Genomic DNA, 24,380 nt, shown 5'->3' with positions numbered 1-24,380 from the left:
GCCGTTAGTGGTTGCTATGGATACGAAACCACTTGCCTATGAAATTCGTTTTCTTGAAAACTCGGACTTGTAATAGCACTCTCTCGTATTCTTGAATTAAAATGAGCGAAATTGGAACCTTAGAAATTAGGTAAATTTCTTCTTTACGTTTATGATCTGTTTTATTACTACTTCATTCCTAAAAAACTGCCAGTTTTCCGCTGTGCCCAGCATTGCTTATATTACTTTCCTGCTTTCTCCCCCTTATTATTAGCTGGATTCAAGGATTTACAAGAGACAATGTCGAATTTGTGGATAACAATACAGTGTGTTACGCGTGTGGGAATCATATATGCTTCCTAAACCTGGAGACAAAAACACGGAACGTATTTCCGAGTCCTGGCAGAAGCGTCGGTGCGCTGACAACTGACTGCAGAAGTGGAACGTTTGCTTTCTCTGAGAGAAAATTGGATCCGTCTATATTTGTGCACACTTTTCCGGAATTAGAGTTGAAAAATGAACTGAAAGGTAGTTAGCTTTAGCGATATGTTGTTGTGAAACTTAATCATTGTATTGAATTATACGTGTTTTTTTGCAGGAAATACGCCACTGGACTATACATCTTTGACATTAAGTGATGGAGGGCCTTATTTGGGCTCCTGCTCGTCGTTTCCTGACTACTCCATCACAGTGTGGTAAGATACCAAACACGCCTTTCAACTTTTTCACATAGTCAGCGTAAAGCCACAAACCTCAATATATTTTATGGGATACGTGTGATAGCGGGATTTCCAACTGACTGACAGTTAGTGTCAGTTACACCGTTTTGGTATGAAAGTCGGTGATTCAGAGCGAAATCATGTGACAGGTTGAACTCAGGCTCCCAGCCATTCATTTTCAGAATTTTCTGAAAAATTTCAGAGCTTTACGCACACTATCTCTCTCTCATTGCTGCTATTACTGTGAGTGAACTACAGATATGAATCGCGGTGCTATTGGAGACGAGAAATGGCTCTCTCATCTCTTACGCTTCAAACCATGGACATGCTTCATGATCCTGAACGGGAAGCAGTTCTTCGGACTGTTTTTTTTTTTATTATCAGAAAAAGTGACTGCTTCAAACAGTTAGAATTATGTCTCTCCCTCCCCATTTAAATTTCTTCAGAAATTTTCTAGTTAGGTTTGTAAAATTATATTTAATTTAGAATCTGAAAATGGTGACATGCATTGGCGTTCTAAGTCAATACTTTTAGAACCACATTAGAATTACATTTGCATGTCTTAGGAGTTGTGTTGCTGCACAGCTAGTTATTAAAGTTGTCAAATTCTTTGCCACATTGCTCAAGATCAGTCAAACGGAGTCACCAGCATCTCAGAATATTAATTTTAAAGCAGATTCTTACTGTCAGTGGGTCCCTTTAACACACAAATGTTTTTATCCAGAGATGCACAGTGGTGCAGTTGGTAGAGCTGTTGCCTTGCAGCAAGAAGGTCCTGGGTTTGATTCTCGGCCCAGGGTCTTTCTGCATGCACGGAGTTTGCATGTTCTCCCTGTGCATGCATGGGTTCTCTCCTCCCACAGTCCAAAAACATGACTGTGTTGCACTGCGATAGATTGGCTGCTGTAGGTAAGCATCACCTCCCATGCTTGGGTGATTGGATAAGCAGAAATGGATGAATTGTGAAAATAATCAAGTATGTTCCTGTCATTTTGTGTTGGTCTATCAATTTGTGGTTGCAACATATAATGAAATATGAGGGAATGAGCACCTTATACACTTTAATGTTTATCCCAATTAGGCATTTATAGTAATTCTGTTTACAGGAACTGGGAAAAGGCTGAGTTGCTCTGTACACAGTCTCAAGGTGGACGGGATGTCATTTATTTGGAGTTCAACCCCTTGAATTGCCTCCAGCTTTGTGCTTTGGGCACCACAACCCTCACTTTCTGGAACATAGAGAGATGTGGGTCTTTCCATTTGTTGAAACCAAGGTAAAAAATAAAATTAAAAAAAGCACATAGAGAAATAATCCGTGAAATTCACCTATAAGTGGATAGTTCATGAATATAACCAACATCATTTAGAGGTAAAAATAACACATGTATTTATAGTTGAAGTGGTAATCTTACAGAAAAGTTGTCAAGAAGAAATATTAAGTTGTGATTTACACGTGTAGATTTTTTTTTTTGTTCTATTGCAGTGCAGTACAGCTTCCAGAAATCCCGGTCTCCTCTTCAGAGAAACCAACTCCCACTTTCACAAAGGACCCAAACTGCATTTCTCAAATTCTGGCTGCCCTTTCAGAGGTCTCAAAAAAAAAGAAACCTTTTAGCTATGAACTATTTCCCCACTGTTTACAGAAATGAAACATTTAACTACACAAGTTGAACCATTTGTTAGAATAAGCTTTATCCAAACAAAAAGGACAAAATGTTGATTGCAACTCACCTTGTGTTCAAACAGCATAAGGAAGCCCCAGTAACACCATCTACCATATGCTGGACAGCCACATCACAACTTTGTGTGGGCTGTGCTGAAGGCTATCTCCTTCTTGTTGATCCCGAGAGCCTCTCTGTTTCAATCCTTGTTGACCCTAAAGGTAAGCTAAATTGTACACAGGTCATAACAAACACTCGTGTTATTCATCTGAGTGGAATACTTTCCTGTTTCTTTTGTTTTTAGCTGCGAATGCCATTCCTGAGCTCAAAAGCTTCTATTTTCAAGCTACAGCCCTTTATGGCAATGGTCTTATTGCAGTAGGAAAGGTATGCAGCAATGAGCAGTACCAGCTTTTGGCATTCTCAAATAAAAGCTCTTTAAATATTTCAATGTTTTTCAGGAGAGTGTGATGCACTGTCTGCAGAGCGAAAAGAATCAAGTAAGCATCAGACAAACTTGGCAGTTAGAGAGACCTGTTACGACTGCAGTGGTCTCCCCCAACAAAGACGCACTGCTTCTGTCCGCCAATACAGTGAGCACCTAAATGTTGTTTAGGCTACACATGATATTCCATCGAGCTTTACATGCCAGCTAAATGCGAATTTGGTCAATCTTTCAGGGGCAGATCTATGTGCTGAATACAGGAAAGTCAGACCAGATTGAGAAGATCTTGGATGTTCACAATAGCAGCTTTGTGACAGCTGCCTTGTTCTCTGACAAGAACATTTGTGTGGTAAAGTGTTTATGTTTCTCGTAAATCAGGCTATATTGTGTTGTTATAACCTGTATAATTTCGCTGTGAGCTGTTGTGTTTACGTTTCCACTGACTGCAGTCATTAAGGGATAGTGGCATTCTGCAGCTGTGGTCCTCCGGTGGCACCTGCCTCGCCTCCCTGCCCCTAGAAACAGAGGTAAGATCGACATCGAGTAAAAACCAACGATTCCACAAGCGTATTACAATATCTTCAGATTTGTCAGCTCATAACAGTGTATAACAGTGTATCGAGATAATTTACATCTGTTTAGGTGTTAAACATCACCTGCTGTCCCATTGCACATTACGCCGCTGTTGGAACAGCTTCAGGAAAAATCCTTTTCATTGACTTGAACTTTGAGAAGCAGCTTCGTCTGGTGCACAAGATTGATCTCTACCACACTGCTGTGGATCACCTAGTGCAAGTATCCTCCATCATTGAAAGAGCATCAACTTTCAGATGACTCGTGACACATAAATGCATTAAACGCAAGAGAAAAGCTTTTAGTTTTGGGTCATGAAAATAAAACCAAGATGTCATTTTGCAGTTTTGATCAAGAAGGGTGCTACCTTCTCTGCAGTGGATTGGATTCACATCTTTATGTACTCGATGGAAGGCCATCAGCAAAGTTTAAAGTTCTAGGATACGTCGGTAAGAATATGTTACAAAGATGAATATGTACAAAGATCTCATGTGAGAATTCTTGGGCTTTATTACAAACTATCCTGTATGTGCTCTTCTCCAGAGGTTCCTGGCAGAATTTTGTCACTTTCCACACAATGCCACGCCCGTGGTGAGGACGTGAAAGCTCTTGCTCTCTGTGGTTCACAGGAGGATAAAAAGAATGAGGGGAGCTGGCTGCTGATGTTTTGTCTACCTTTCAAGGGCATTGGAGGTAAAAAGCACATCGGTTACATACAAGCTGTAGTAAAACAAAAAAAAAACTAAACAATCTTATCTCTTTCACATAAAGTTATGGAGCTACAAATCTAGGTTCACTATGTGAGAAGACTACACAAAGCCCAGAACACATTTATCATGTCGACAACAGCTGATTAATCATCTCATGAGAAATGTGTGGGGTGATTGAGCAGATCTTAAAGGAATTTCTCTCTGCTCTTTCATGTCTTTGTGTAAAAGCCTTGAGTCCAGTTCTTGGTTAAAAAAAACAAACAGATTGATGTCCGTGATTTGGCTATTTCAAAAACACCCTTGTTTGAAGAACCGACAGGTAAACTGCTGAATGACACAGCAGTTTAAGCTTAGTATCAGAGCTATGACTTGCAATAAATATGGTTCAGAAGAAACGAATGTGGCTTATCTTTTCTGTGGTGCTAGCTTTATTGCTAAAGCTGATAACGCTGATGTGCTTCTGCTCACCTCTAGGTTCTTTTTCTGTAGACCGCCAAGGTTGTCTGCACATTCCCAAAATATTCAAATTCAAAGTGCCAGCTCCACTGACTTCCTGCGTTCTTGGGATCGGTGAGGCCTTTGGTTATTGCCACAGAAGCAAATCTCTTCAGCGATTTCAGTTTTCTGAGGTTTGATCCCAAATTATATTTTCCTGGCGTCTCTATCCTCATACATCCTAAACTTAGGCACAATTCCTTGCACTGATTGGAATTTAACTATTTTCCGACCCCTTTTTGTTAACTTAGGACACATTTAGTATCTTCAGCAAAAAGAAGGTCACTCTAAACCCAAAGGATGAAGTTAATTTTCAGCTGCCCGGCTGCGCCACTCTTCTTTTGTCTCCTGACTGCATGTTGCTCGCCTCTATGGGACGACAAGGTGTACTACAGCTCAGATCAACCTCCTCTATGGTAAGTGGTAATTTTGTTTGTATTTCATGCCATCAGCTGCAGTTGATAATTTATTCATACCGCTTGACTTGTTGACATTTTCTATGTCACAATCAGGTTTCAATCTCTCCCACTGTGATTTTATTTGTTTGTTAGGCCACCACAAAGTGATACAAACTTGTGAAGCAGAAGGTCAATGATGCATAGGTTTCAGACTTTTTTTTTTTTTTTTACAAATTAAACTTAAAAACAGCATGTATATTTAGCTTCACTAACTCTAATACATCCTGAATTATAATCAGTGGAAGCGATTGGCTTTAGAAGTTTGAAATTTGTTAAGAGTCCAACTGTGTGTCATTTAATCTTAGGATAAATGCAGCTGTTCTGTGAAGATCTCAGAGGTTTGTTAGAGAGCAAATTGTATCACAGACGTGGTAAGGGATAGAGTTGTGGAGAAGGTGGTTTAGTAAAGAAATCCAGAGCTGTTATGTTCAATCCATAATCCAAAAATGAACAAAGTATGGCACATATGCAAACCTGTCAAGACGTGGCTGTCCTTCTGAACTTATAGACCAGGTAAGAAGGAGCATTATTAAGAAGAGAAGGAGCACCATGCTATTGGAGGAGCTGATGGGATCCACAGCTTAAGACGACTCTACAAATATAGTCTTTGTGAAAAGGGCAAAGAAAGAGTCCGTGTTTAAAGTCATGTTTGATGTGTACATCAATTTTATAAAAACTGAAAGTAGTTACCAGGAAAGTACATAATCATTTGCCTTGGCTTCCCGACAAAGTATTAGTTTGTGCGTATCTGTTAAATAAACTTTTAATATCAATATATTTGCAATAATCTGTAAATACATTCATATTTTTTTTACTCAAATATTATTGCAAAGTGCCACAGATATGACACTGCTGATGTGCCTGCAGGAGCTCTGCTGTCAGCGGCGGTGTCATTCAAAACGCCTCGGTGGAATTCGGAGTGTGTCCTTCTCCCCAGACAGTCTGAAAGTCGTCACTACTGGCGTAGGCGATGGCTCCCTCCTCTGCACTGATATCAGGTAAAGCGCCACCCAGTACACATGCTCATTCTGTGCATAACCGTGAACAGTAGGGGGCGTCCTTGCTTGCATAAGGAAGTCACCTGCAGTTTGATGTAGCTTTTAATAAACGCTGCCTTTTCCATCTATGGTGCAGGATAGCAGTAAAAAACAACATGACTTAAGGTCCAGCGGGGCGGTATTATGAGGTTATAAAGAAACCATGAGCCGAAGGTCTGGAAAAACAAAGACTTACTGTAGTAAAAGTCACATTCTGGCTCTGAAAATCTTCCCACTCAGATTCCACATCTGCCTGCTCTGTCCACTCCCACGCACACGTTAGTTTCAGATTTCAAAACATTGTGATCATAAGCACTATTCTTAATATTTTAGTAATATTTTACGAGCCTCTTATTGGTTCACCAAGCTTCTGATTTTCTGTAACATTTGATAAAAAGCGTGAAGAGCATGAAAGCGGAGTAGAGAAAATCTCACAGCAAACGTGATTAAAACATAACCAGGTTACAATGATGCATGTTTTATTAATTTAATATTAAATTACTGAATAATTTATTGAAATGTTATTCATAAAAATTAGCCTCTCATTATTTTTAAAGATTATTTATCATTGGTAATTATGAAGTGATGTATTTTATTAACTGTTATACTGTAAGATGAAATAAGTATCATGTTAACTGAAGTCTGAGGTAATTACAGTTATTAAAATGTAATAATATTGCATTATTGAAACTACACTAACATACTCGTTTGCTTATTTATTTCTTATACCTTTCTATAGAGCTGATGATGAATATATGGCTGCTTACAAAAAACGCCAGATTAGGGCTCAGTCCATAAGGACCTCATTCATTTCTGAAAACCCCATCCTGATTAACCTTCCTGTGCAGGAAGAGGAGACTTCAGTTAGCAGCAAGAAAACGGAGGAAACCGAGGTGAAGCTCACTGTGTTTTAATGCTTTTTCTCTTTAAAGTATTATTTGGAATCTAATCATCCTTAAATTCCATCTCTACTAGTGTCTAGCACAATACTCTAGCTTTATCAGTCTTTTTTTTCCCTCCATTTCTAATAATAATATGTAATGTTAGCTAATTAATTTTAAAAGTTATATATGTAATGTCCCTAATCGGACAAATATTATAAATATTTATAACCAAATTTACTACTTATGCTTTACAGTTCGGCCTAGATGCGACAGATGCTTTACAGTTCGGCCTAGATGCGACAGATGCTTTACAGTTCGGCCTAGATGCGACAGAGGAAGATGAGCATTACCTTCCCCCTGCTTCAACCTCCACGTGGTTGGAAAAAAGACACGAAGAAGTGAGTGACAAGCTCTTGTATTTGTGGTTTTGACAGGGTTGTAGACAGGGTGAAAATATGCACAGATGTTTATCTTGTTTCATAATATTCCAGGGGGTGGTTTACGAGAGGGTCCTGCTCCACCTTGTATGTGAAAGTAATTTCAGAAAGAGCAGTTATTGTTGGCACCAAGTTGCTTTTTGCAGATGTTTGATTTATTGCTGCTTACAGAGTGGAAGAAACAAGTAATTGCAACGGCATTAACCAGACGTTTGCACCTGTTGGCACCTTTCCATATGACAAAGGCTTGGCATATGGATGAGCTGATAATAAACATGTGGGAGGTCTCTAGTACACCTGATGTGGGGAAGGTGGAAAAGACTGTTCTCTCTTTGCTTGTTTTCAAGACAATTTTACCTTCATGTTTACCTTTATTTTTTAAAAACAGATTGTGAAGGAAGACAACAAAGAGCATGCAGAAACTAAGAAAGAGCTAAGAGATACCATGAATGAGTTACGGGAGGCTGTAAGTAGGCTTTTGTAATTTGCTTGGAATTACAGTTTGTCCTCACAGTTTAATAAACAGTCAACAGGAAAAAATGTCAGTGCAGACAAACATAAGAAACTGTCACTGTTACTAAAATCACAACTTTAGTTTAAAAAGATCTCCCTATCATTATGCCACGCAGCTTTTAGTTTGAGTTTTTTTTCCCTTAATGTTTTGCTCATTTGTAATTATTAACCATTTTTGCCATTGACACATTATAAAAAAAAGTCAATCAGGCTTTTGCTGCCTGGTGCCATTTTTCATTTTTCTTCATAGTGTCAATTGCTGTTCCCTATTTAGGATGATTAGTTTTTTTCTTTATTCTAAAGCCTATAGCACTTAAGAGAAAAATGTGCTGCAGGTTGTTTGATAGAGGTCGTAGTTTTACATCCAACAGCATATTAATATACCTAACAGAAATTTACAATATATCTAAATTATTACTTTGAAGCATATGTCCCAAACATTTATCTGATTTTTATTCTATTCAGTAAAGTACATCTAAATAACTGATGTTGTTTTATGTGATAACAGTAAAAAAAAAAAAAAAAAAAGACGTTCAAAGAAAAGGGTAAAAATGAAAAATTTTTCCGTTTTTGATTTCTGAACCCAGGATATGCTGTAACTCTACAAACATCTTTTTTAAAATGTCTAAACAAATCTGAATTTGGATTGAATTCTTCTCCAAAAAGACATGTGTAAAATGTGCTTTTGTTTGTGGTCAGGTTCATAAAATGATGCTTGAGAATGAAAACCTCCCAATAAAACAGTTTAACTTAGATGTGGAGGAGCAGAAGAGACTGGACGCCATGGCGGAGGAGGAAGCCCAGAAGGTATTGGAAAGCTCAAGTAAACACTACCGCCATAGACCTCAAATTATTCCTTAAAATTATCTTTTAACGTTGCTCCAATGCACAGGTAAAGGCTGAAATTGAGCAGGATATTCTAGAAAAGCAGTTCCAACGAGACGTCCTGAAGAGAGAATGCTGGGATTCTATGTTGGTCAAACCCCGGAGCATCAATGTAAAGTGGCTCAGTGGCAAGCATTTAATAAAGAAGACTACTTTTTTTTAATCAATTAACTGAATTGTGTGTGGCTGTCATCCACAGGCATTCCACTCTAAGTTAGCTGTGCAGAACTATCCCCTCAAAGAGCGAAGAGAGAAGGAGTTGGAGGACATCAGCAGGGTTCAAAATATGAGGGCGATTGAAAAAGCTGCAAGCAAAGTGAATAAAACTGGTGGTTTAGATTCTGATTGACGAAGCAAAGTAATGCACATGTGATGAGTTAAAAGTAATTAGATCCATGTTTACCGTTGTGGGTGTGGAGCAGGAATGCAGCAAAATGTGACATTTTCTGAAAGCAGTAGCAGGGAAATGTCACATTTTTAATCTTTATTTCCTAGTGGAAATCTATTTCAGGACAAAACCATCTAAGTCTAAACAAGTTTACTTCTGAAAACACTACTGGTTGTTGGAATCACAGTCTTTCCTCTGAACTTTCCCCACTGCAGCCCTCTTTAAATACTTGAACACACGCCAGCCCACGGCTGTTGAAATGTTTTTAGATTTATAGTCGTGTGGCTGAAAGCAGGCTGCTGCAATGATTTTCTCAACTGCAATATTCTTTGGATATGGTTTATAATCTTCTGGCCACAGATTCGGCGCTCATGTTTTGCTCCATCATTTGTTGTGCCCGCAATTTCAACCTGCAGCTGATGGGCCGGAAGAAGGACAGCAGCAAACCAGAGGAAGGCCATGTGGCAGAGAGTGCAGACAATGAAAAACTCTCAGTTCTGTTAGCATATGCCAACAAATACCTCTACGACCAGTTCAGCATGCAAACTGTCGAACAGCGGGTCAACCAGATCATACTGATACAGGTGGGAACCTGTCGAATCTCTGCGAAATGGTGATTACTACTCATTTAGATTCTGATGCTTTCCAAAACCAGTGCCCAAAACACACACTCCGTATGCATCGTTTATTTGGAAAACCAATTTGAACCCAGGATTTACCTTCCCGCCTGGTCTCTCATCTTCCTTTATTACGTGCATAGTATTATTTCATCATCTTACTAGGTCTGTTTTGTGAAGTGCACTAGTCCATCTTTTAACACAAATACATGTTACTGTATTTGGAATGCATGAACCCCATGATACTGGGGTGACACGATACTGCCACCTCCCTGTGATGTTGTTTCTGTTTTTTCCACACATACCAGATTGCATTTGAAAAAAAAAATACAATCTACTTTTTATTGTGGCTTCTTCCACTCTAAGTGGCATTGTGGCATATGCTGGTTAAGGATTTGTTTACCACCATCACCCAGAATCTTTTTTCTCTTCCTTTTTGTTCTGTGGTTAATATACATTGCCTTTCTTCGAAACACTGATTTTTGGAAAGCAGAACCTGTCTCCTTCCTGGACTGACTAATTATTAGACATTCACTTGTTGTATATACAAACAGATTCTGGTTTCAACAAGAAGTCAAGGATGCAGATTCGATTTTGTTATTGTTTTTGTCCCGGTCTTAATAATACATTCTTTCTCTCACTTCTGAATGCAGGATTTGATTTATAGTATCAAGATGGCTTTCAACTCCGACTTCGATGCCCTGTTCAAGCGGAAACTGAAAGAGATCAAAATAGTGGAGGACAGGAACAAAAACATCAGGGACATCATGCTGGAGCTGCACATCGAGGAGGAGCTGTGGGAGCCCCGCCTGACCGACATGGAGTGGCCAGAGAGGCTGTTAATCGTGGAGGACTCTGAGGTTACTGTCCGCATGAAATGTCCTAGCAGTAGACATGGTTCACGTAAAGTTCAACCGAGCACGAGTGAATGTGGAAGTGCTCTGTGGTTTGTTTGTTTGTTTTGTGAGCCGAGATGTGAGCTTGTGTGTGATTACGAGACGTTGCCTTTGTCCAACTTCAGATTAAAGCGGAGAAATACCTCACCCCAGAGCAGAAAGCAGAGGAGGAGAGGCTTAGGCTGGAGAGGGAGGCCCGCCTGGCTGCACACGTACGCTGTCATGATAAACATTTTTAGCTTTTTGCTAATTCTTTGCCGTTGTCTACACTTTGATCCACGTTGTTCAGATTAGTGGTTTCAGTTTACAGCTGTATGTGCGATTTAAAAATCTATAAAGTAAATAAAATGGTAGTGATTAAAAAGTTAGTTGAGCCCTGCTGAAGGAGGGATGCTTGTCCTGTTGCAGAAAGACGACAGCAGGGAGAGAGCTCTGAAAGACATGATGGACGGAGTCCTTGAAGTGAAAAAAGTGGACATTTTAAAAGTGGTAAATATATAAATACCCTGTTCACATAAGGACATTTAAACCAAATGATTGACCAATCTAAAGCATGTCTTGCAAGGTGACGCTATTTTCCCATTGTAAAACTGTGTAACGTCTTCTCTAGCTTGATCAGTTTATTTAGAAACATTGGAGAATTATGTCTAATAGAAATGTACGTACAACTGTGACGGATTTCTTATTTACAAGAAAACATCTCATCACAAGTACAAGCAATCGCATCTAAATTGAAACTGATTGAATTATGTGTTAAAAACCAAAAGACAAACCTACATTACAAACCTCATCACAATTGTGGCTTCTTCCACTCTAAGTGGCATTGTGTTAAGGATTTGTTTACCACCATCACCCAGAATCTTTTTTCTTTTCCTTTTTGTTCTGTGGTTAATATACATCGTCTTTCTTCGAAACACTGATTTTTGGAAACCGGTGGTTTAGATTCTTCTAAGTTTTCTCCTTTGGCTAGAATAGTTAAATTTTTTTAGTTTTATTTTTTAAATTCTTACATTTGTTTCTTTAAGGCAATGCCAGTAAAATCAGACCAAACAGCACGAGGAGCCCACAGTTTGTTTTGCTTTTACTCCACAGGAAATATTTCCTCCTGAGTTTTCTTTGACCAAACCTCCCATTCAGTGGAGTGAAGAGGAGAAGAAACTCTTCAAAGAATATGAAAAGAACTTTAAAGAGCTCACAGAGGAGAAGGAGAAATATAAACGGGTAAAAAAAAGGGGGGCGGAGGGGATTTGGTTTGTGTGTGTGTGTTTTTTTTTTGTATTTTATTACCAAAATATTAGTTGAGATCAGTGTTAAGCATGTGTGAACCTTGGCTTTGCAGGGATTGGAATTTGAGATGAAAAAGCTGCAGGAAATAATCAAAGAGTCAACAGATAAGTTTGATGAGTCACTCATAAAGCTGTTTGAGAAGAAAGTAAAGTTCATGGCTGCTATATATCAGGTAACATACATCAAATTGCAAAAAGTGTGGCATTCATATGTATTCATTGGACTTTATAAAGTCCAATAAAATCAGTTGCTTCAAAAAACTCATCTACAGTAAATCTTAAATTATTCTTGTAGTGATGCACATACACATGATAAAAAGTGTTCTCTCTTGTTCTGATTTGTTGTCTCGTATTGGCTTGGGCGTGTTTTGCAGGAAGAGCTGAAAATCACCTATCTTGCCCAGTCGGTGCGCAAGGTGGAGGAGATGAACCGGCAAGAGCAAGAGCTCAAGCTCAAACTTGAACAACTGCTGGCACAAAAGGTTAAAAATCTTGGCCACACTCATGGCGCAGGAATTTATTAATAATCAAAGCTAGATGTCATTTGTAGAAATTGGCGTGTGTTCCAGTACAGCGCCTTACTGTCTCAGAACATAATTTGACAAAGTGATGTGAAGCAGCAGGTACGTGTGTCAGGCTGACTGGCCAGAACTGTGAAACTTTTTCTGACAGGTAACGACAGAGAAAGACCTGATGGGATACAAGGACATGGTGGAACAGTTTCAGTTCGAGTATGAGGACTTTGTAGCTGAAGACAAAGTAAGCGTTCAGATAAAACACACACAAACAAGAAAACAAGGTTTGTGTGAGAGATAAGCATATTTTTGTTTCATCACCCAAAGAATCTCGACAGCGAATTCAGGAAAGAGTTTGCTGATCTACCAAAGTATGTGACTGATCAACTTTACAAACTGTTCAAGCGTAGACCCAGGTTTGTGGCCATTTCCACGCAGCAGTCGTTTAACGCCGGCCGTTTTTAAAGCTCGGATTGTCACGACTGTTTCCAGGATTCAAAGGAGGGGGACGCAGTCTGTAGATGACTCCAACGTGTTCAGGCAGCACGGTCTGAACACCCCCGCTCCTGATGGACTCAGTCAAATACTCGCCGGCATGGAGGAGATGGATGCTCCGGAAAACATGCCAAAAGGAGTGACCCAGTCTGTCTGGGAGAAATTTTGTGCTGTGCGCAAAACAAAAGTAGAGAGTGAACAAAAGGTAATACAAAGAAAAAGACACATCTACCATCCATGTGCATTCATTTTATATTTCAGACACGCAATATATTCACTTATTTTATTCCCTGACAGTTTGTTAATTTTTTTACTTACTGTTTTACAGATAAAAGTAAACGGTTTGGAGCTTGCCGAGATGCAGGCCTTCCTGCAGAGACGGTTAGATGAAGATTATGCTGCCCAAGAAGAAATTAAGCAGCATTTTGAAGAACTCCGAAGGTTAGGACCCAGAACCTCTGACTGGACAATCTGTTTTACTCAGACCAGTTAAGATGGGAAAATAAATACTGAGTCTGGAAAATAAGTATTTACTGTGGAACTAAATACTTTGGAAAAGTTAAGTAACTACTTCCAAGTAAATAAATACTTGGTAAGGTATTTGCTCCATGTATTTAATTTGGATCTAAATATTTAGTGTTCAAACTAAACTAAATATTTAGCTCAAATTTAAATATTTTGTTGGGAACTAAACATTTAGTTTATAACTAAATATTTAGCTTCTTACACTAATCTTTAATTTGAAAGCTAAATGTTTAATTTGTCAACTAGATATTTAGCCTGTGAGTTAACTAAATTTAGTTTGTAACTCTAACATTTATAAATGTGAATAAGATGGCAAAAATATTACTTTGAAAAACTAAACACCCACTTTTTTTTTCTCTCTGACAGACTAAATAAACCAAAACATTGCCATTGCATAATGCATAAAGACAATAAGTGAGAAAAATGTTGTCGATAACGCTGTGGTGGTTTCTGATGTCATGTTTCTGCAGCCTGAGGAACAAGAGGAACCAGCATCTCATGAACCCTATGATCCTGGTCGTCCTGCCACAGGGACAGGTGGAGACGTCCTCTGTGGATCTGACTGCTGAAACAGCTGAGACTGACTACATCCTTATCAACAGAAGCGTGGTGGACAACCTCAAAGAGAAAATCAGGGTCTGTCTTTACCGTCAAACGTCTTCATCCGACATTTTCATATCAAAACGGGGATGAGAAAAATGTTACTATTGTTAAAACAATAAAAGCTGTCTATCAAATTATTATTGCCTGTGTTATCAGAAAGTTGCAGAGCAGAAGATAACCTACATGGAGGCACGCTGCGAGGTCCGTAAGGACATCATCCAGCTGGAGTGGCAGCACCGGGTGTTGGACAAGAAGATAGAGGACTTACATGAACAGAAGAGAGACATCAAGATGCTTCGACTCTCAAAGGACGATATGGAAGTAATCTAGTTTATAATCCTAACTCTGCTTTTGAAGTTCTGGGAAACTGATTTGCTCTTTGACGACTGGAATTTTTTTTTTCCTACCGCGTTAATTATATGTCAGAGGTTTTCAGAGGATTCAGCATCAGGTTTAAATAATAATACGAAGAAAAAAAAGAAAAAAACATCTACATATGGGGCAAAACATTAATCCAGTGTGTGTGTCTGGCCAAATTCCTCCCTGTGTTATCCAGGCAGGTATTTTGGTTTTGGCACGGTGAGATGTTTTGCAAGCAGAAAATTGTTACCATCTCCCAGCACAGATGGATTATCTTTTATAGAAAACTCACACCCTCTTCCTTCAGCCTCCCCACCCTTTTTGCCTTTTCAGCATTTAAACCTCTTATTCAAGACGTCGTGTGTGGATAGAGGTTTTTACATCCCCTCCTCCTCCAAATGTATTTTTATTTAGTTCAGTCCTAAAATTTTAAGCAAGAAATTCTTCACGTCCTTTTCTTTCCCCAAGAGTTTAAACCAGAAAAATGCAGTTTAATTAAATTCATGCCAAACCACTAACAGGATAATTGTTTACTCTAGAATATATGTTTACCCTTGTTGTACTAAAACAATAGATTTCACTAGTATTTTTAAACCTAGATTAGATTTTGGAAAAGAAAACAGATCAACTAAATTATCCGTTATAGTTTAACGAAGCATTGCACGTGAATTTCCTCACTTTAATGCCAGTTTCCTTTGGCAGAAGGTTCATGTTGCTCTGCCGCTGGTAGCTTCCTGACATTGTTAAAGCCCATAAAACCATGCAGGAAGAAAGCTGTGAATATAAATAATCCATTCTTGTCATTAAAAATATTTCCTGATTAAAGATGTTGGGACATTAGCTTGGACATTTTCAATTTAAATTTAGAGAAGACACTCTTTCTAGTTCATTTGTACAAATTAACTTCTTTCTTTTTTTTTCAGTGTCTCAGCAAGAAGGATCCGAACACTCACGTGTTGGAGAAAATTTCTAAGATGGAGAAAAGTATTGATTTCATGAAACGGGTAACAACCTGAACGTGTCTTAGCACAACGTTTAAAGTTTGAACCACAAAAGCCAGCAACATCTTATGTGTAACGCACGCCGCTCTCAATTTCAGACCCACAAAAGGGCCATTCACCGGCGAATGAAAAAGTTAAAACAGCTTAACAAAAAGATATCAATGACAGCAGACAGCAGTACTGCTATAAAGAAGAATCTTCCTGAGATGGAGACTTCTGTGGCAGAGCTGAGACACATTTACGAAGCCGCAGGTAAATGAAAACAAATCCACAGGCACATCTCAGTAACCTAGAATATCATTGAAATGTATGTATAATTGACCACGTGCAAAACAGCATAAATAGAGTGCAGCATGGAGGAGCTGCTGAATCCCCCTGAATTGCTAAAATGGGCTTTGCTTCACAACTTATTCAACTTTCCATTCAACTTCAATTAATCAGTCAAGTTTAACGCAACACTGTCAAAAGCCAATGTTTTTTAGCCATGATCTTTAGGCTTGTCAGGCCAGCAGTCTTACTCATGACTGTGTAGTTCCTAACATGGCCATATTATAACAAATCTGTATGTAAAGTATAGTTTTATTGATCTTATGTGACATTGGAATTTGAGTTTTCATTATCCTGACATTGCAGTTTAATTAAATGCATAATCAACATAATCACCAATTAATCAATCAAGTCAACAAAATACGTTTTTGAAATGTATCAGTCTGTATAAAGGGAATGTATAAAAATGTGTAAATGTTAGTTTTTGAACAGATCGATACATACTTTGATGATATTCTGACTTACTGAGTTGACCATTAACTAATTTACTTTGCAAAAGGGACTTTCCTCCCGTTTCAGCTATTAATGAGGCTCTTTTGGCGTTTCAGCTACCGAGGAAAATGAGGCAGCGGAAAGAGACGAGCGCTACCAGGAGATTCTTCACAGGCGCCAACTGGAGGATCTCGCTAGGGCTAAGTCGGATGAACTGGACCTCCTCCGGAAGGAAGTGGAGCGTCTGGAAAGGAGGAATTTTCCCTCACTCGATCAGTTGAAACACAACTAGCGGACAACACTAGTTGTTGTATTTGAGCTGTAGCTTATTCTAACGATCTTGGAAGTGCCTGAAAATTACACGTGTTCGCGATGTTGAGACGTTTGTCGTGTTTACGTGTTGCTCTAACCATTTCTCACTTGTACTGCTTCCAGGCACAGCTGCCTTTGTGTCATTTGTTACCACATAGTTTATTTATTTATACATTGATTTGCTAACAGAATATTTAGTGTTATTTTTGCTGTGAACAAGAGCAAGCACTAACAATAAATGAGATGAATTGTGTTAACTCTTTTCTGTCGTCCTTGCTGGACTTAAGATACTTCTTCTGGCGTTAAGTAGTAAATTCTCCCTCTGCACGGTCAAAGCACAGAATGCCATCATCGAGACCAAAGAGGTCAATGAGCTCGGACAGGTCGGCCTTCCTTCCGTCTACGGGGAACTCTGACTGGAGCTCATACAGAGCAGCCTGAGCACAACTGCGCCACTTGTCAATCAACGTTTGGAGCTGCGTCAAATCATTCTGAGGAGAAAGAAATACACATATATTGCCTTTTTCAGTCTTAAGTGATAAAGCTGGCAAAGATATTTGATGGCTTCACTGATACCTTGCTTCTGTACATTTTCACCATCTTGAGTCGACGCAGTGTCTCCATTTTCTCCTTTACTTCCTTCCTCAGCTGCAGAGCCAAGTCTCCTGAGGAGATGTGTGATGGTTGGGGAGCAAGTGAGGGCAACCTCTCACCGCCCAGCTTCACTTCAGTCCTGTTTGCATCCATAGTGTGGACAGCGATAGTCTCCTGGGACTCTGCTGGAGCATGTGGGGTATCCTCCTCCTCTTCATTGTCAACACAAAGGCGCTTGGCCACAGAAAGGGGTGAGATGAAGGAGCGCCGTGTTCTCTTCAGCCTCTCCCTGAGGGAGGCACTCAGCCCAGAATGATGCTGGGGAGTGGCAGTGGGAATCACACCAAACGACACAGGTAAATGATAATTTGCATGGATAACAACATGTACTGGGTTTGTACAAAATGTCACAGCATTTCCTCAGACATGGAAACTAAACGGACGAATAGATGGACAAACAGATGAGTGAAGGTATAACATAGATAGATAGATATATTTGAATCAGACATGGAAAACAAATACTTTCCAAACTGTTATTATTTTCCATATTTATCCACACCAGGAAAAAAAAACCCTTTTATTTACTTTTTCAGACTGAAAACATGTTTATTGATTCCAAGTTGCGTCAAGCGTAAAGTGATGCATTTAATAAAAGTCAAAAACAATACTCACCTTCTCTTCTTTAAACTCAGAGGGGCTTGACTCGACTGAACCAGGTGATGAGTACCCACATGACAGTTTGGCTGCTTTAGGTGTCATCTCCATTGGTTAAAATTACTTTGACTCATGTGAACTCTTTCGCCGATGCAGTACAAGTCAGTTGCGTTTGCGAGTTAAAGCTTTTATATATAAAAAAATATTTTTTAAACAAAAAAAATCAACTGAATAGGACTTTCTTTTGAATACCCTCCGAAGACGACTCTGTCTTTCCGTATTTTTGCGGCGAACTGCCTTCAACGTAAGTGATTGGGCAGAATTTGATTACGGTCAGCCGAACAGCATCATGGGAGTTGTAGTTTATTCTAACGATCTCGGAAGTGCCTGAAAATTACACGTGTTCGCGGGTTATCTGAGATATTTGTTGTGTTTACATGTCATTCTAATCATTTCTCACTTGTACTGCGTTAAGTCACAGCTGCCTTTGAGGTATTTGTTACCACCTAGAAGGAAAACTAGCCCATATGAGGTTTTAGGGCTTTTTGGCCTCTAAACTCTGTTTTGTTTCAGCTTCAGATCAAATTTTAGACTTAAACCATGCACTCAAAAATAATTATTAGATCTTGTCTTGTTCTGTTTTACAAGCTGTTACTTTTTGTGCACCAGCTGCACTGCTACCACTAACTTTTTTTTAGTCAGGTGCAGTGCCATAATATTGAGGTCCCTCCAATTTTTTTTAAAAATTATGATTTATTTCAGATTTTAATACAATGAGAACCATATATAGACATTCAAGTCATACTCGAAACAGTACTTGAAGAATAAACACGAACCAATAAAAGACAAAACAAAAACCAAAGGTGAAACAAAGCACACAGAAAAACAGCAATTATTTTTATAACTAGGTGGATAAAAAGTAGGTAGCTAAAAAATATATAATAATCAAACAAACAGAGGTTACAGAAAATAAATAAATTGTAAATTAAACCGAAAACAAATAAAACGGGGTGATCTTAACGTATTCTGTGCTACAGTAATTGTTGTAATATCCCAATTTTTTATGCCTCTTTTGCTGCTCTTTTTTATGTTGAAAAGTGTAGACCCCTTAGGAAAAATTACCCCCTTCTAAGTTACCTGGAACATTTTCTGTCACTTCAAAGACTATACACAAATACTATATTTGATCAATTTCAGAGATATCTTTTAAAAAGGCATCTATTTTGAATTTGTACTTTACTATTATTATTATTTATTTGTATTTTTGTATTTTACTTAGTGTTATTTTAATTTATGTTATAAATTAGTGTCATCAATGTAATTAGTCTAAAAATTCAAAAGTTAATAGAAACTGATATTTTCTTCTTCTAAATAAAGAAACAATTTAAGATATGTGGGATTTGAGTAATAAAAAAGAGTATCAGTATTAGTAAAGGCTTACAGACACAAAAAAAATACATGTGGTTTCTCCATCACAGCTTCATTAAGGGCAGTAAAGTTACAGAATGCCCCACGGGTTCACGGTTTTGTTTAAATATGAGGTCAGTGTTAAAGGCAGCCATTCTTGAGGGATAAACAGAGGAACTCTGACGGTTACGCTGAGCTCTGAGTAAAAGTGATTTATCTGGGCTCTCGTATGTGTCGGGTCCATGTTGATCTGGTTGCTGGGTCTGAGTCACTTTGTTCTCATTTGCTGATTCACGTCCTTTAACAGTCCTTTAACTCCTAAGTGTAATTCAGAAGTCTTTTCACACTTCCACATGAGACTCTTGTCTGTCGCCACGAGGAGCGTAATAATGTTAAATAAGATGCTGCCTGGACTTGATTCTCAGTGCTTGGAAACGTGATATTACACACCCTGAGGAAATGGGATTTTTTTTCTTACATTTTATATGGATGAATCTTGCAGGGCTGAGGGTTGGAAATAATTACTATGCGTTAGTCAAGGCTCTACAGTGTGCTCTTTTTTTTTTGTCATTCACAGTAGAGATAAAATACTTTGGTTTTCTCTCTGGTAAGATACATGATTCAACTGGTATGAGTTTGTAGAATCTAGATTCTATGTGAAACACCCAGTGAGCCAAATCTTTCAACAAACACACAAATGGCTACTTATTAAGTACATATGTTTGCACAAGCTATTAACTCTTGTTAATGTTTATGTAGCTTAGTGTTAGGAAACTACCTTTAAGTTAAACAGAACGTTGGAGAATAAAAGATCCAGTTTTCATGGCTCATTTTTTTTATTTATTTATTTTTGTCCCACTCAGTTTTTGTTTAGCTGAAAATCTGTTTTGTGTTTTGGGTTACTTTGATTTCCAGTCAATGTGCTGCATTGTCTTCTTAAGATCGCCCTGTAATTTGACGTGACTCATCTGTTAATACTTTCTTATACACAGACACAGCAAAATTACCTGACAGCACCAGATGTTTTCACCTCAAGAAACACCTTGAGAAACACACAGATGCAGAGAACCGGAAACATTTTAGGCTATATGAACTTTGTTGTAGCTGATATTTTTTTTCTCACGGCAGACATGTTGACATGCCACTGATGAGAAAAAGACAGGTGTCATTAATGAAATAAATAAAGATCCTGTCAGCAGGGAGCTCCTCCACAAATAGCCGTATACTTCATGTTTCCTTTCCTTGTCTTGATAGATGGGAGAGGTCTGCTGTTGAAACGTGCTTTAAATTTGGTCTAACGGTTGTTTTGAAGCAGTTGTTTTACATTAATCTTCATAACTCTTATCCTTTTGGATAGAAGAAAAAAAAATACTTTGATCAATATATTCAAACTTGTACTTCTTTTACATATTAAGAAAGCACAGGTGCTCTTTTTTTCCCTCATTTTCTTTAGATAGTCAAAAGTAAATTATTATTGTTTGACATTTAATAAATCTATTGGTTGTTTTCACTTCAAACCAAATGCAATATGTTAACTGTCATGACAGGGCTTGAAAAACAAACTGGAGGTTTCAAACTGTTTGCATCAATTAAGAGCAACGAAAGGCCTCATATCATAATGATCACAAAGTGCCTGATTATAGACCAATAAAACGAGCCGTTAGCAGCAAAATTCCCACTGAGTGATGACGTAACGTTTGAAACAGTGAACTAAGGCATCAGTACATAATACAATGTTTGCCCTCAGATAGCAAATTCATCTGTAATTTGACTTTACTAAGTGAAAACTTACATGGCAGTTTACCTGGGGATAAGGAGGAAGTCACGAGAACTTCTGTCTAAGAGCGGAAGCTTGGAGATCTAACAGACCGGCACACTATTGAAGATTTTTAAAGTGTGCCTAAGGTTTCCAGCAACACATGGAACAGTAAATATTGATTCAACATGATCTTTGTTTGTACAGTGGTATCTCTATCAGCAGATAATTTGTGTGGACACATTAAAAAGTAAAAGACCCATAAAGGAAGCCGTTTTTTTTTTATGTGTTGCATTTTATGGGCACAAACAAAAGCTGCAGTGACAATGTTGGTTTCTGTTCGAGCTGTAGCAAGAACTGTTGCATCCTCTACTGTTAAGTTTTTGTATGTAGTTGAAAAGGTGATAGTTCCCAAAGGCGGTTTATTAGGTAGAAAATAATTAATATTCTGTGTACAACAATAGTCCATCAGCAGTCAAAAGTCTTTTTCCATATATGAGACATGCTCATTTGTTCTCAAAAAGTACTTCAAAAATCACTTATCTCCTTAAAACCTGTGAAATAGTGCTAAATATAATTTACTTACTTTTCAGTCTTTTAATATCCACAGGTTGCATCACTCTAAGATATAATGATAGGCCCTTCAAAGGTGATAAGTTACGTTAGACAAGAACATCAAAGGCAGTCCTCTGAACTGAGCAACACCATATTTAAGTTTTTCTTGTCAGATAAAGCGACGGTTTTGTATCGAGATAGATAAGCAACAGATAAGCTCCTCTCTCCAGAATGTGCCTGCATGTTGTCTGAGCCAAGTATCCAGTACGGCAGTGGAATGTTTTTTTTTTTTTTTCATCACAGTTGAGTGGTTTAAAAGTTCAGCTCAGAGCAGACCCAGTCATTATCTCTTTAGATATCCAAAAACCTCCGAGAGTAATGTGACCATAAAATTATCTCTCTCTTTTTGCTTTATTGTCAACTACATAAGACAGGCTTTAAATAATTAGAGCAACAGTTTCTTTGTTACCTTGCAAATAAACGATAGTATAAGCATTCCTATCGAAATCAGTACGGATACCGAGTCCATGTTACACAGAAGCTTTTTTTCTACCACTTGGGTAACGGTGAATAATGTCACATTATTTTCCATGTTTAGGTCTTTTGTCGAACCTCTGGAAAACACTGCCGTCCCGCTCTGCAAACATACCAAAGCCGTATCCTTGCAGGTCTTTCACACCAAAAGGAGTGTATCTGAAAAGAGGCATCACTGTTTAGTCAGCTCTGCTTTTTTTTTCTCCTTTTTTTCCCACCATCCTGGAATTTGTTGCTTTCTGCTAAAGGATCTGGCATTGTCCAAGCTCGCACATGGATGTGAGCGGGGCAGCTCCTCTCCATGGGGCCATTTGTTTTCAATCATTTGAGCAGATTAGAGTCTTTCTGGCTCTGAGTCATGCCTGGTGGGTGGATTGCTTCGCTGGGTGTGGTGGTTGAAGGGAACCTGTGGAAGTCTGTGGCTGAAACTGGAGGAATAAAGCATCTACTTTGGTGCCAAACGGCATCAATGTAAATTAGCAGACTGGGAATGCGTATTCTGATTACAGAGTTAAAAACAGCCCTTGTGTCCTCTCATTTGGGAATGCTTGTGATGTGAGAAACAGTCCATGCTGCAGCTTCTGAAGAGTATCATAACTGTCACATGAAAAGTATCAGACCTCCCTAACAGAAGTGCAAACAGGAAGACAGTCCCTGCAAAAGCTGCAAAAATGAAGAGCTTTCACTGACAAAAGCGCGTAAGAGACTTAACGCCCTCTGAACTTACCCGCATTTTACTACGTTACGACCACAGACTTCCATGTGGCTTATTGTAACTTTATGTGACAGAGCAACACAAAGTAGAAAATAATTGTGAAGTGAAAGGAAACCGAATTTTCAGCAAAAAAGAGAGAAAAAATCTGAAAAGTATGGCAGGCATTTGTACTCAGCCCCTTTTTACTCAAGACACCATGAAGACAAAACGAGTGCAAACAATTATCTCCAGAAGTCAATTGATGAGTGAATTTAATTTGAAAAACTCTCTGAAAAGTGATGATTGTTTAGAAAGATTATTGTTCAAGTATTGTTTTTAATCCCAGCCTTTATGGAAAGAGAAATTAACTGGGGGGGAAAAACATCTGAAATGCCAAGTCTTAGCTACTGAGTCAAGATTCTCACAAAGATCCTATGTCAAAAAAAAAAGGGGGGGGGGGATAAACTGGTGAGGAATTATTCAGTTCCCTTTTTAAATAAAAAAAAATAGGTGAAAGCAGAAGGACACAATATTCTTTTAAAAAAACAAACAAACATAAACACAAAAAAATCACTATGGAGAACATCCTTTTTGGCATTTCTTCGACATTCGTCTACAGATATATTAGTAAACTTACCACAAAAAGTAAGACAATTTGTCTATGTCTGTTTTTCTTTGTTTTTCAAGAATCCTCATTGGCAGTATATCTCACATTTGGAGAACTTGTTTATTTCCTTCCAATGCGTTTGTGGGTTGAGCTGCGAGGGTTGCGCCCATGCAAACCTTGCCAAGTCAACCTCTGCCAGAACCAAACAACTTTTTCTGCTCCTGACTGTGGAAAGCATTGGTATTGTAATAAATAGAAGTTCTTCACAAGCGATGACTGAATTAAGAGATCCTTTCAAAACATACAACTGGTCTGTGAAGGCGTCAGAGGTTTTGCTAGAAAACATTAGTGAACAAACAGAAGCAAAAAGAACAAGAAAGTAGACGTGCCAGAGATAACATAAAGCAAAGCAAAGCAGTTTAAAGCATGGTAGCGGTAGCGTCATGCTGTTGGATGTTTTTTTTCTTAGGTGTGGCCAAGCCAAAGATGCTGATCAGAAGTGATGTGCTGCAGGCTGCAAAAGATGGAGGTTCATCTTCCAACAGGAGAACCACACCAGATGTTCAACCAGAGATGCAATGGAATGGATTAGATGAAAACATTTTGTTGTGTTGAAATGGCCCAGTCAAAGTAAAGACCTAAGTGAAATTAAAAATTGATGCTCACTGACATTCTTCATTCAGTCTCACTGAGCTTGAGCTATTTTAAAAAAAGAAGCTTCTAGATCTGCACTCACCAAAAGTAGTTCCAAAAAAGTTGTCACATTAAGGACTTTTAAAACCACCTACGCGTCATGTCCAATCCACGTCAGTGACGCAAAGTCCAGTGAAAACACAAAGAAGTTTGATTCGTACCAAGCCGCTCACAACTGAGCGCTGATTTTGTACCCTCCAAAACTGACTGCGTATGTTGGAAAACACTCAGCCATACCTACTGTCTGAAGCCATATGGAGCAAAAGTTACGTTTCTTATTTCAATATGGGGACCAGATGTGTTGCAGCTGCAGCGGAATGGATTTACTGCCCA

The 24,380-nt window shown here is 38.5% G+C and overlaps 2 protein-coding genes across 4 annotated transcripts; one reads left to right on the top strand and one right to left on the bottom strand.

The window, feature by feature from the left end:
• cfap43 (cilia and flagella associated protein 43) lies at positions 1 to 16,810 on the top strand. Of its 3 annotated transcripts, none has more exons than XM_008429371.2 (38): positions 1 to 130; positions 254 to 507; positions 578 to 674; positions 1,805 to 1,972; positions 2,182 to 2,287; positions 2,445 to 2,580; positions 2,664 to 2,746; positions 2,821 to 2,952; positions 3,040 to 3,153; positions 3,254 to 3,331; positions 3,447 to 3,595; positions 3,723 to 3,826; positions 3,921 to 4,070; positions 4,562 to 4,716; positions 4,834 to 4,998; positions 5,908 to 6,038; positions 6,817 to 6,970; positions 7,216 to 7,359; positions 7,787 to 7,864; positions 8,611 to 8,718; positions 8,804 to 8,908; positions 8,996 to 9,112; positions 9,601 to 9,768; positions 10,455 to 10,661; positions 10,823 to 10,909; positions 11,106 to 11,186; positions 11,790 to 11,918; positions 12,037 to 12,156; positions 12,358 to 12,465; positions 12,656 to 12,742; positions 12,826 to 12,914; positions 12,991 to 13,198; positions 13,322 to 13,434; positions 13,989 to 14,154; positions 14,278 to 14,442; positions 15,405 to 15,485; positions 15,581 to 15,734; positions 16,358 to 16,810. In XM_008429371.2, the coding sequence occupies exons 1-38, from the start codon at positions 102 to 104 to the stop codon at positions 16,531 to 16,533; spliced, it is 4,896 nt and encodes a 1,631-aa protein (XP_008427593.1). In that variant the 5' UTR covers positions 1 to 101; the 3' UTR covers positions 16,534 to 16,810. The 3 variants fall into 3 exon arrangements, with proteins under 3 accessions (XP_008427593.1, XP_008427595.1, XP_017164650.1); XM_008429373.2 differs by having other exon boundaries at positions 7,246 to 7,359; positions 16,358 to 16,620; XM_017309161.1 differs by lacking the exon at positions 9,601 to 9,768 and having other exon boundaries at positions 16,358 to 16,620.
• On the bottom strand, positions 16,724 to 18,620 carry sfr1 (SWI5-dependent homologous recombination repair protein 1). Its single transcript, XM_008429374.2, has 3 exons — positions 17,820 to 18,620; positions 17,130 to 17,465; positions 16,724 to 17,044 (listed from the first exon to the last, which is right to left on the bottom strand). Exons 1-3 carry the CDS (start codon positions 17,910 to 17,912, stop codon positions 16,856 to 16,858), a joined length of 618 nt encoding a protein of 205 aa, XP_008427596.1. The 5' UTR covers positions 17,913 to 18,620; the 3' UTR covers positions 16,724 to 16,855.
• Between the last annotated feature and the right edge of the window lie 5,760 nt (positions 18,621 to 24,380).

The sequence above is a fragment of the Poecilia reticulata genome, linkage group LG15 (genome assembly GCF_000633615.1).
Source record: "Poecilia reticulata strain Guanapo linkage group LG15, Guppy_female_1.0+MT, whole genome shotgun sequence".
NCBI classification, from domain to species: domain Eukaryota; kingdom Metazoa; phylum Chordata; class Actinopteri; order Cyprinodontiformes; family Poeciliidae; genus Poecilia; species Poecilia reticulata.
The sequence above is the reverse complement of the archived record's forward strand: the minus strand, read 5'-3'. Positions and strand labels throughout refer to the sequence as shown.